Below are 11,706 nucleotides of genomic sequence, written 5' to 3'. Positions count from 1 at the left end.
AACATGATTGGGATAAATGTTTGAAATTTTCGAACTAACAATTGGTTTAACTCTCTTTTTTGGAAATGAAAATAAATGAGGAACACTTTTTCTCCCACTTTGGGAAAAAAAACAGCCAACAAGACAAACTGGTTAAGTGGCACTAAGCAGCAATGACGTAATTCAGGGGGTTTTGCGGGAATTTAATCACTAATTATTTTTCCTACCCAGCCCTTATCCAAAAAAAGGAAAAACAAGTTTTATGTGAGGTATGCCTGACGTCAACACAGAGAGAGGCGCTGATGTATGTGACGCTCAGTCTCCATTGGATCCGCCTCATTTTTCCAACGGCGCAAGCCGGTTGGAAAATTCTTAGGTTTTTATCTAAGAATTTGTTTTACAGTCTTGTTTTTATCTATTAGTAGTTTTTCAATGTTTAGCCTGTTCCAGTCTCTGCTCTTTGGGTGCGGGGTTACTTTCACCCCTTGTAGGAACGAGATGTAAGCTCTGTGACCTTAACCCGATTTTGTCTAGCCTACAGCTTTCCGCAACCTTTGTGTGTGTTTTATTTATTTGTTTATGTTGCGAAATAAGTGTCCAATTCGTGTTAGCAGAACACTCTGCGGTTCATATCCTGATATCTGAGCTCTTTTAACATTTAGTGGTTTTCATTTAGACTACACAGCTGAAATTCACAGCTGGGCTGTTTTAATGTCAAACGAGAATTTTTGCCAATTCATGAACATGTAAATAAACTGAATCAGTAAAAGTGCTTGATAAGTTGTATTACAAGGTCTATATTTAAAACATTTTCAGTTGTTATATATTCATCTCGTAAGCAAAGCACATTAAGTTCAACGTGTTCAGTAGTTCACCCCTCCCTCGCCGAAAGTGACCATAACTTCTACTGCACTTGGCGCCGTTATGAGAAAAAGGAGCCGACCCAAGGGCAGCTAGCCGGGTAGCACGACGAATAACCAGGTATTGTTTTTTTCTCTCAGTGTGAACATGTCAGCTCTCGGTGTACCTTGTACTCTAGTAAATATTTTATTTATGTTATATATATTTATTTGTCTTATGTGTATTTTGAACTTATGTGGGACATGTTGAATAGGCGTAGTTTGTAAGTCACAATTTTCAGCTATGTAACGGTTGACATTAGCTTGCTAGCTATCTGTGTTGCTAATGTTTTGCTAACTTATCCAGTTAGTTTGGGTTGCTATTCTGAAAGCTCGATTTACAGAGTAGGTCTTGACTGCTACCAAATAACTCTGTTGTGTTATTTGAATATCAGCATTTGCAAAATAATTGCCTCAAGATAAAGTAAAGCACATTAAGTTAGGTAGCAGCAGAGTTTGACTTTTGGGCATTAACTTTACCTGCTGGGTGTTGAAATGATGTCTTTGCTTTAATAAACTCTTCCAAAAATGAAAAAATTCACATTTTGTCACGTTACAACGTTCGGGTGGTTTTAATTGGAGATTAGTAAGTTTTACATAATTGTGATGTAAAGGGAAATGTTTACAAATACAAATCTGAGAAATGTAGCATGCATTTGTATCATTTAGTCTAATAATTTGTCAGTCTGCAAGTTTAACAATGTGTAATCTGGTTCACATGACCATTTTTTTAATACTGATGAGTCAATAATTCGCACAACCTGTCTGTACATTGTTCTAATCTCTGTATGTTTTCTGTTTGTTTACAGGATGTTCAGGGGTCCACGAACACTGGTGTGTGCTTGTAATTTAAGGTCACTGCAGCTGTCAAAAGAATTTCGCCTTTTTGCTTTCTCTAAACACATTGACTCAACATGTTTGGAAGTAGGACACATTCATGCCAGAAGACATGATCAAATCCATGAAAAAGACACTATGACTTTATGCTGTTCATCTCAACTGACGTCTTTCAGCGCAGACAGTGAGAATTATCAGCTGGAAGGCCTTATATCTGAAACCCCTATTTCCAAAGCCATTCTGAAAAGCCATTATCATCAACCTCAGGTCTTTGCCAAAACCAAAGCACCTTATGTTTTCAGCACTTTCTGGCACTGTTTATTCAACAGGACTTCCTGGCCTTTGGATCTTAGCCCGGCTACAATTCATAATATGCCAGCACTTAATCCCCGGATTTCAAACCAGTTCCACTGTCGAGCACAAACCCACTATCACTCCGTCTATCAAATCAGAACTGTTCATCAGGCTGTCCCTCGTGTAACAGACACCTGGAAGGACTGCCTGTCCCCTGAGAACGAAAATAGATGTCGACAGATCCTGCAGGCCAACTGGAAGCACTACGACATGGACAAAGTGAGACAAGGGGCCGGCCAGGCTCAAGGAAAGAACAAAGGGAAGTGGGCTTCCATCTTGGTTTCCCTCTGCTACGATAAAGGAGGACCGGCGTTTCTGTTTACTCTGCGCTCCTGTACGCTGAAGGGCAAGCACAAAGGAGACGTCAGGTTAGTGGGAGGCTGAAGACAAGCACACACAACATTTTCCTGTATTTCACATTTCATTGATTTGCAGGCAGAGTACTATATTATCTGTCCTCCTTGTAGCTTTGCTGGAGGAAAGGGTGATCCATCAGACAGAGATGTAGTGGCCACTGCATTGCGGGAAGCCAGAGAGGAGCTTGGAGTTACTATTCCAGCTGAAAGGGTCTGGGGTGTCATGAAACCTCTGAGGGACACAGTGAGTGGAAGGTGTTTTGATCTGATTTGAAAGCTTACTTTGATTTGTCCCCTGTTAAATCAAATATAATATATATAGTTAAAAAAAACTATAGATCATTAAAGGGGCGGTACTAACCTGACTTGAACAAAATTTGATTTTGCAATTTGGTGACTTGAAATTGGCACCTGTCTCTTTGAGAAGCTCCCGCTCTTTCCGACGTTTCACCTTCAGCATGTTATAGCTCAATATCCATTTACAACTTTCATGGAGTGTTGAACTGAGAAGATGTTTGTATGATGAGCTCAGAAGAGATGCAGTATTTTTGCTGATTGCTGCTAGTTTAAGGAAGCTGAATTAGGAGGGATGATCAGTGAGGCAGAGTCCAAAGAGGAGCTTTGTATGGGGTGTTTGTGAGAGCAGGCTTCAAGCACCCCTGAATGGTTGCCATGGGAGATTCAAGGATATCCCAAACATGCATGAAAGAGTCAAATCTACAGGGAGGTATTGGTAGAAATCTCCTTGTGTCTAAAAATGGCTTGACTGGAGAGGTCCACCATTCAGCAATTAACAATTCTAATTTGTTTGGATGTTTGAATGGCCCAGTCAAAGTCCAGACTTAAAGCCAGCTGAGAAGTTGGTTGTAATATAAGGAAGGTCAAGGATTGTGACTTGACAGTATATGTTGTTCTCTGCAGTCAGGGATGATGATTGCTCCGGTGTTGGCTAACCTTGGTCCTCTTGAGGAGTTGGCGTTCAAACCAAACCCAGAGGAGGTACAGTCAAATCCAAACCAAGATTGTTTTTTTTTTTTGTTTAATTTCTTCAAAACTTTAGTTGAACTTTACTGTATTTCCTTCAGGTAGACGAGATCTTCACTTTGTCCTTGTCACACCTGTCCAATCCCCAGAATCGCGGCTACACAAACTTTCGTACTGGCAACAAGTATGGATACACACTACCAGTGTTTTGTAATGGCAAACACCGAGTATGGGGTCTGACTGCAGTTGCTCTGGACCATACTATCAAACTTCTTATACCTCCATATGGATCTATAACTGAGGTTTTCAATGGCTGAATGCTTCTTTTTGTAACAGACATTAATAATCAGTGAAGAAAATCTGGATTTCTTTCATCCAGTCTAATGTTTAATAATCTTGTTGTGTTTATTAACGTGTTAGGAGACAGATCTTTTCTCCTATGCATTCGATGATTATATATTATATTCTGTTATGAAGAATCAAGACAGCAGTCAGATTTTTTGACCTCACTGAAAGGCACTGTTGAAGCTTTTCTTCTGTTTTTTAACTAATAAAGTGAAGAAGAATATTTAAGTGTCTGACTGGTCCATATATGGCTAAAACACAAGAAAACTTGTGATGTCATATAGTGAACCAAGCACGAATAGAAAAAGAGTTTACTTACTGCTGCTTATTTCATTGTTGATCAAACCCAGACTGATGTCAAATCCTAAATAATCAAGGCATTTCATATTTGTTAAAGAACAACGCAGTGAAAAAACTATTTTAAAGCAATATGTAAGTGTTTTTTTATTTTTACAGTATTGACATTAAAGCAAGAAACTGCAAAGTCTGTTCACTTAACAATTGTTTCTTACTTCATCTGTAGGCTTGGACCATTAGTTTTAGGTCTTATTTAAAGTTGCACCACTTTAAAGGTCTTCATTCTCACGTTGCTCAACGAATTCAATAATTTCTTGGTTAAGGGTCATGCAGCTTTAGCCTGACCTCCAGAAGGATAAAGAGCAAAGGTTAAATTCTGAAGAACTTCACAACCTTACCCTGCAGTTATTTTCTAGGTAAAACACTAATATATTCAGCCCCTTTACAACAGTAAAAGTGATGTTGCAGTTTAATCTTTAAGGCTGTGAACACTCCACTGGGTCTTGTGAGTCTGGTAAGAGGTGGCAGTTGAAAGGCCAGCTAAAGGAGAAGAGGTCCAGGGCCTGGCTGCACTGCTGCTCAGCGGAGGAGCAGACTGAGCGGCAGGGCTGGAGGACCCCACCCTGAGGGCTGCACTGAGGGAGAAACATCCCACACACCAGCTTCCGTAGAGGCTCGAAGCACGCCAGCTCCATTAGCACCTGTCCACAGAACAAAGTAAACCCTGATTATCACTGTCTGGCAATAACCTGTGTTAAAAACAATGCATTGTCTATACTGATAAAACATGTTATAACAGTCTACTTTAGTTTGATTGTAGCTAACAAACTAGACACATAAGTGACATCCTAAACACTCCCCACACACCAAAGAACAAGTTATGTTTATAGTCTAAGTCTATGACTTCAAATTACAGCTCATAATCACCTTCCATAAACAGACATTATGGGTATATTATACATTTTCTGAATCCTTAGTCTGTTGAGTATTTCAGTTGTTAGCTCTTGTGTCCTTCATATCCCTGGATACAAATGGGCCAAAATAAATGTATTGTTTAGGCAAGAAGTGTGCATTATTTTGGTTTAACAAGCTCTAGTAACCTCTGCGTTGTTGGTCAGAGAGATTCAAAACATGGCCACCAAACACTATGTTATAGATTTTTGACAAATATCCATAGCATAAGCCTCATCTGCACATTCACCAGTAAACAGAATTAGTCCCAAGAGGTTAACTTCATGAACTACCTATGACTAATCCACCACTTTGAAAGAGTAATCATACCTAAATATTATTTAGAAACTAAAAAACGTGTATTTTTCAAAAATTATAGTTAAGCATTGCCATCCTCAGATGGACCAAAAAATAGTGTGATTTATGGATGTATATGGTTTGATTTGGAGTGTGGTCGTTCATCCCAAAAACATTTTGTCTTTCTTTCTTTCCAAACTAGTTATTGTGACTCTTTGAAGCAATAAAGTAAAAGAAAATGCATTGGCATAGTAAGATTCTTTCAGGTGTGTTATTATTATGCGTTATTAAGCTAACTTTTACCCGGTACTGTCGCAGGAGTGTAGCGGCTTCCCTCTGGTCAGCAATGGACAGCCATATGTTGGGGAATGAGGTAAAGTTGTAACTGAGGCCCTGACACATCTCCACCTCTATGATCTCACATGACGAAGCTGGTGTTATTGTGTGAGAAAAAAAGCATACTTCAATTTCTTTAAAACAGCTGTAAGAAATCTGAACTCATTTAAATTAGGACATCTTTTGTATATGAACTTCTTCTATTTCCTTTACCCTGTTATGAACAACAGATTGTCTCCTATGTCAACCGCTCAGCAGCAGCAGACAAAAGAAACTGTCAGTGCTTCTTGATTGAGGCCGGTGATAACATAGACTCACTGAAAGGAGGGTAGGTGGAGTTAGCACAGCCCTGTTCATCAGCACCGTCTGAACAGTCACTCCATCCGTCACATAGCCACTGCTGCTGAAGGCACTCCCCTGTGCTGCAGGCGATCTGGTTCGGGCCACATGTTCCTTATCAGGGAAAACAAAAACAAAGTTGATATGATAATTGCATGGTTTTAGGTATGCTGGTTTTTCACTTTCTCTTGCGACATGTTAAGGACAGAAACATTTGCATTAGAACCTAATTGCATTTATATTATAGTATGTTATGAAAAGGGCAAATCTACAGTGCCCTGCAAAAGATTCAGATTATCTGTTATCAAACAATATCAATAATTTTATTGGGCTTTTCTGTAACAGACCAACACACCGAGTAGCTGTGAAGGGAATAGAAATGCAAGCACCGATTGCAGAAACATAACAAATAAAAATTTCAGCTCTTCTTGAGTCAGTGGTAACAGTTACAGCTGCAGTATTTCTCTACCACCACATGTAGGAACTGAAATTCTTCTCCATAATTCTCAGCTCCAGGTCTTAAATCTTCATGGCCTCTACAAATGTTTATCTAGGGCTACTTGTATTTAGCTGTCTGAATGTTCTTGTCCTTGCTGTAAAAAATCATCTCTATAGCCACATGCTGCGGTCGTTATGAGAAAATCAAGCTGACGGTATGTTCAGAATGATGTGCAGTGTTCTTGCTTTGCTATAAATGATGTTATGCACTATTTTGTGTTGGTCTGTTACATAAAATCCAAACGCATAGAAGGGGAATGTGTACTCTACTTATACTATGTAAAACAAATCCAAACCATGATACCATCATCACCACTCACATTTTACCTCTATGCTCCAAATAAATGAATAATATGAATGTTTATTTAATTCAAGTTGTACAATCTGACAATAAATTAGTGGAGTTTCAAATAGATGGATAGTTTTTCAGTAACTTTTAAATACATAATCATTAGCTTATTTTCTTTTGACCCATGTTGAAAATATGGGGGTGAAATTAGAGGGATAATAAGAAACAAGAACACTAACTTTATTAAAGCAAAGACTCACTGTTCAGCACGGACACAGCCTGGTATGTTGCGTTAAAGCCGCTGTCTGCCACGCCCTCATCTGCCACAAACACCACTGTCATGTGCGGGCCTGAAGACGTCAGGTCTGGTGGGAAGGTAGTACCGCAAAACCTATCACCGAGGCACAACAGCTGCCTTAGCGCAACTCTTGAACTCAGGTGAAGGAAAACACAAATGATATTACAGCTAAAGAGCTTCTTACCTCCCTAAAACTCTCCCAGCTCCAATGCTGTTGCTGTCATGAACTTCCACATAGTCAAACTCGCACACATCCTGCGTCTCTAGACTGACGTTTCTGAAGCTTAGCGTGATGACATGACCCTCATCAACAGATATATGCCACACGCACAACTAGGGAACATAACAAAGGTTGTTACTTTTCCAGTTATTAGTAATCTGGGTGTGTTTGGTTGTTTCCAGAATTACCTGTTGGTGAGGATAAGGCCTGGGGTGATTTGGACTAGCCAGGTAACCATACGGCCCAGACTTCTGACCACCACATTCTGGAAAACAACAGTGATCACAGATCCTTTCTTCTTAAGGATTCCTGTTGGGTTTATAATAGCTTCTGTGCTCTCACCTTTGTTCTTATGGCTACAGTTTGCCTCATCTGTTTGGTCATTACAGTTTGGATGACCGTCACACACAGACTCAGGCAGCAGGCACCGGCCACCATCACACATGAACTCTTCCCTGCTGCAGCTCTCTGAGGAGGAAACAGAGAAGATCCTTGGGTGAAAGTGAAAATGAATGTGAGTTTGCACAAACATAACAGAGGATCCCAAACTTTTCCAGGCCATGGCCCCCCAAACAGCATTAGCTTCTGGCCGAAGTCCCCTTTTGAAAATCCACAGACAATGCTACAAGATTTATAAAGAAACATTAACTTTTAGATTTTATGTTCTCACTTTCATTCACTATTCAATAATGATTACATACATTTACAGAAATGCTCCTCACATCTTCTAATTTTAGGTGGCAATGAGTTTTGTGGTGGAACATTTTCATCAGATAATTTTAGCAGATAATTTTCTTAGAATTTTGATGTCTGACTAATCTCCTGACATCAAAAGTAAAAATTCTGAGAAAAAAGTCAAAATTCTGAGATTTTTTCTTTTTCAGTAGCCCTCATCCTCTTCTGCTAATTGTATTTAATTTCCACAGTTGAGTTTTTTGCCACACTGTCCTTCACAACAGGAAGAAAAAAAAATTGTTACCTTAACTCCTTTTCTTATTGTGAACTTTTCCATTTCACTCTTCCTATATGCTACCTTGAGGAAAGCAACTTTATACATTTGAGTAGCAGCCAATCAGGAAGATGAGTGTGGCCCTCTTTGGGACAATAAAGGCAATTTCTTCCATTCCTGCCTTTCAATAATGATAGAAAAACAGATCACATCTATAAAATAAATAAATAAATAAAGTGAATGATTTAAAATGTAATTTTTCCATTTAACTTTTTTCCCCCATATCTTCCCTCCAGCTTTTTGAGTGGCCCTCCGGGGGCCGAGGCCCCCTGTTTGAAAAACACTGATCTGGAACACCGAATACTGACTTTGTGCGGGCAGGACAGCTCTATATTGTGCAGCAAAGCCGGTGCCGGCGATGCTGCCGTCAGAGTGGAAGGTGACCCATACGGTACTGCTGTTTGTGTTGATCGTTGGTGGGGCGACGTTACCACAGAACCTGAAGAAAAAGATTCACTTGAATAATTTTACTATGTTATTTTACCAATGTGTTACAACACAAAAGGTTATTCCTGAGTAGATAAAAATTTTGCACGGAGTACTTTTTGTCAAAAGTACTACAAATATTTGCAAATCTTTAGCGCCATCTTGTGTCATTTTTTAACACTTCTTCCGAAAGATTGAGGTTTAAATCTTACATTGCCATTAAGCAGCTTAAAGTAATAAAACTGTGGCAGATTTAAATTTTCATCCTGCCTTCAACCTGACTGACCTGGTGAACACTGAGGTCTGCTCGACCTGCTGCTGAACCTCCAACCAGTCAAACAGACAGGGGGACGGTCCCTCCACCGCCAGATAGGAAACACGGATCTGAACCAGGTGTGGGAGTGGGACCCGGATCTCCCAGATGCAATGTGAGTTTGAGGGGTAGGAACCAGGGTGGTTTGGGGAACTGAAACTGCCCCCTGAGTCAGTCATGACACCTCCACAGCCTGAGAGACAGAAAGGAATATTTTATTAAAGGAGAAAAACAAATATACACTGAAAGAAATGAGAGTCCTGTTGATTAAGGATAGATGTACTTGTTTCAGACTGGGGGATCACAGCAGGCTGTGGTATGGCTGTGCTGTCCATGTGACTTTTGTTCAAAGGTGCTGCGGTTGAAGTGAGGGGCACATCATGTCCTGTGCTCTGTAAGCCTGTAGAGGTTATTGTCAGGTGATTGTCCACTGCCTGGCTTTTCAGTTCTAAAAGAAAAGCAGGACATTATGAGAAAATGACATACATCCGGGCAGAGACTTTTGTCTACTGTACACTATGTGGTGGACATTTTAAAGTCCTTTCATCCATTCTCTCAGTCATTTTTAAATATGCCTTATTGCATCCTGAGCAACTACATGCAGCAGAAACTCACGAGTGAGAATAAGAGCCAGTGCCAGTCCAATGGCTGTTAGCAGGAGCAGGGCAGCAGCAGAGACCACCACCGGCCCCCACCCACCACCTCTGACTCTGAGCCGCATGGAGCACATTTCCACAAAACCTGAAGGATAAATTATACATTTAATCTGGTTTTAAATAACTTAATTTCCTCCTACACTGCAAAAACACAAAATCTGACCAAGCATTTTTTTCTCTGGCAGATTTTTTTCACTTACAACATGGGAAAATGGCTTGTGGGGTGAACTAATCTGATAGTGGAACTAGTACTTTTTTATCTATATTAAATTATTGACTTAAAACAAGCACCTATATCTTGCTGAGAAGTTGCTTATAAGTCAGTTTTGTGTTATTTTAAGTGTACTAAGATATTTGCACTAGTACTAGACAAAAATACTTGGTAAGATTTTGTGTTTTTGAAGTGTAGCTTAATAAAATGTAAAATGATGAGCAAAACTAAAACATTTCATGTGATACAGTCTCAGAGTTCTGTTTTCTGTGCAGGTAAACACAAAGTAATGGACTGATTTTACTGTTTTCACAGTCATGAAAAAACTAACAAGTCTACATTAAATAAAACATGTAAGCTAATTATCTCTATATTCCCTCACTTAGTTGTCAGTATAATTTATTGTATGTAAATCTAAGGTTTAAAAACTTTAAATAAATGAAATGTCAGTCAGGGATTGGCTGACTCACTGGCTGCTGGGGGTTTGATTGGTTCAGGAGTGGATGAGGAAGTCCTGAAGCCGTCCACCCGCTCCTCCTGCTCCCCCTCCAGCTCAAAAGCAGGATTACAGAACACATTCTGTAGAAATGAAAAAGGAATTAATTTTAACAAGATTTTATTTACTGAAAACTTTTTAAATAGACAGTAGGCTATAGGGGAACATAGTCTTCCTCTTTCAGATGTACATCCGGGCTGTCTTGTTTTTAGCTAGCTCAATATGTTGACCTTTGTGTTTTTGTTTTGTTTTTTTACATCACTTTGAAAAGAATTGTTTCAATAAATTGACATCGGAGGATTTTCACAAATAAGCGGCCTGTTAAAGATCATGCCACATTGTCATGGATTTATATTAACTTTGACCACACCACTCCAGAGCATTCAAATATTTATTTAAAGCAATTTAGAGAATAATCTGCTGGTGTGCTTCATTGTCCAGCTGCATAACCCAGATGTTTTGGGGGATAAAAGTCAGAAAGGGATAATTGCTGAGATGTGATAGGAGGGACATCTTTCAAAACATTTACAGACATCATTAAGATATTTTCTGGCCAATGTCTTTCATATTACTGAATCTTGAAAACTGACCTACTGTGAGCCAGGTAAGGCCTCAGATGTTGCTTAGATATTGTTGTGGGTTCTCTTAAGATGTTGTTGATGAGTCTTTGATACTCTCTGGATTACCCAGATATAACAAATATTTAGTAGGCAGTCCACTCCAGGAAGTGCTCTGCACTGTTCCATATTTTTTACTTTTGTAGATAGTAACTCTCACTGTGGCTTGGGCCCACTATTGTTACTTATGAAATTAAATAGTACCAACATTAAAATTATCTACCATCAGGTTATTGCTTTCCAGCTTACCTTATAAATGTCAGAAGAGTCAGAGTAAACAGAGACCTGGCTGAGATCAGACATCATCAGTCTCAAAGGGAAATTCTGATTCTGGTCAGCAATCCTCTCCAATGGTCCGGCGTTTTTAGGAATAAATCTGGAGGGACATCGCAAGGACAGAGCTGTTTCTCTATTAGAATTTTTGAAGGACATTTTTCAGAGTTTTCTTACCATCATGCATTTTGCCCAAACAGTTATCCTCCTCTTTGACTGTGAAAACTTCCAGTCTTCGATCCTCCTGCACATAGAATTTCTTTGTTGGTGATCCGTAACCATAATTCCCATAAAAATCAGCAATAAAACCAAGATAATTCAGAGGAAAGGAGTTTTAAGCTGCAGTTGTCAACATAACCATCCTCGATGCTCTTTATTTTCTGTATTTTACTTGTGTGTTTTTGCTTGTATGGGACTGGCTACAAA

At 39.4% G+C, this 11,706-nt stretch overlaps 2 protein-coding genes across 5 annotated transcripts; one reads left to right on the top strand and one right to left on the bottom strand.

Annotated features, from left to right (window-relative positions):
* Positions 1 to 355: 355 nt before the first annotated feature.
* On the top strand, positions 356 to 3,977 carry nudt8 (nudix hydrolase 8). Of its 3 annotated transcripts, none has more exons than XM_028045081.1 (5): positions 356 to 960; positions 1,688 to 2,437; positions 2,537 to 2,669; positions 3,347 to 3,424; positions 3,511 to 3,977. In XM_028045081.1, the coding sequence occupies exons 2-5, from the start codon at positions 1,689 to 1,691 to the stop codon at positions 3,724 to 3,726; spliced, it is 1,176 nt and encodes a 391-aa protein (XP_027900882.1). In that variant the 5' UTR covers positions 356 to 960; position 1,688; the 3' UTR covers positions 3,727 to 3,977. The 3 variants fall into 3 exon arrangements, with proteins under 3 accessions (XP_027900882.1, XP_027900883.1, XP_027900881.1); XM_028045082.1 differs by lacking the exon at positions 356 to 960 and adding an exon at positions 980 to 1,017; XM_028045080.1 differs by lacking the exon at positions 356 to 960 and adding an exon at positions 996 to 1,102.
* mfrp (membrane frizzled-related protein) lies at positions 3,877 to 11,683 on the bottom strand. 2 transcript variants are annotated; one of them, XM_028045074.1, is made up of 14 exons: positions 11,458 to 11,683; positions 11,257 to 11,383; positions 10,365 to 10,473; positions 9,643 to 9,768; positions 9,311 to 9,475; positions 9,001 to 9,220; positions 8,597 to 8,727; positions 7,622 to 7,747; positions 7,468 to 7,544; positions 7,244 to 7,392; positions 7,022 to 7,152; positions 5,954 to 6,088; positions 5,603 to 5,730; positions 3,877 to 4,752 (listed from the first exon to the last, which is right to left on the bottom strand). In XM_028045074.1, exons 2-14 carry the CDS (start codon positions 11,311 to 11,313, stop codon positions 4,528 to 4,530), a joined length of 1,779 nt encoding a protein of 592 aa, XP_027900875.1. In that variant the 5' UTR covers positions 11,314 to 11,383; positions 11,458 to 11,683; the 3' UTR covers positions 3,877 to 4,527. The 2 variants fall into 2 exon arrangements, with proteins under 2 accessions (XP_027900875.1, XP_027900874.1); XM_028045073.1 differs by having other exon boundaries at positions 11,257 to 11,683.
* Between the last annotated feature and the right edge of the window lie 23 nt (positions 11,684 to 11,706).

The sequence above is a fragment of the Xiphophorus couchianus genome, chromosome 18, assembly GCF_001444195.1.
Source record: "Xiphophorus couchianus chromosome 18, X_couchianus-1.0, whole genome shotgun sequence".
Classification (NCBI taxonomy): Eukaryota; Metazoa; Chordata; class Actinopteri; order Cyprinodontiformes; family Poeciliidae; genus Xiphophorus; species Xiphophorus couchianus.
This window is presented reverse-complemented; position numbering and strand designations above follow the sequence as displayed.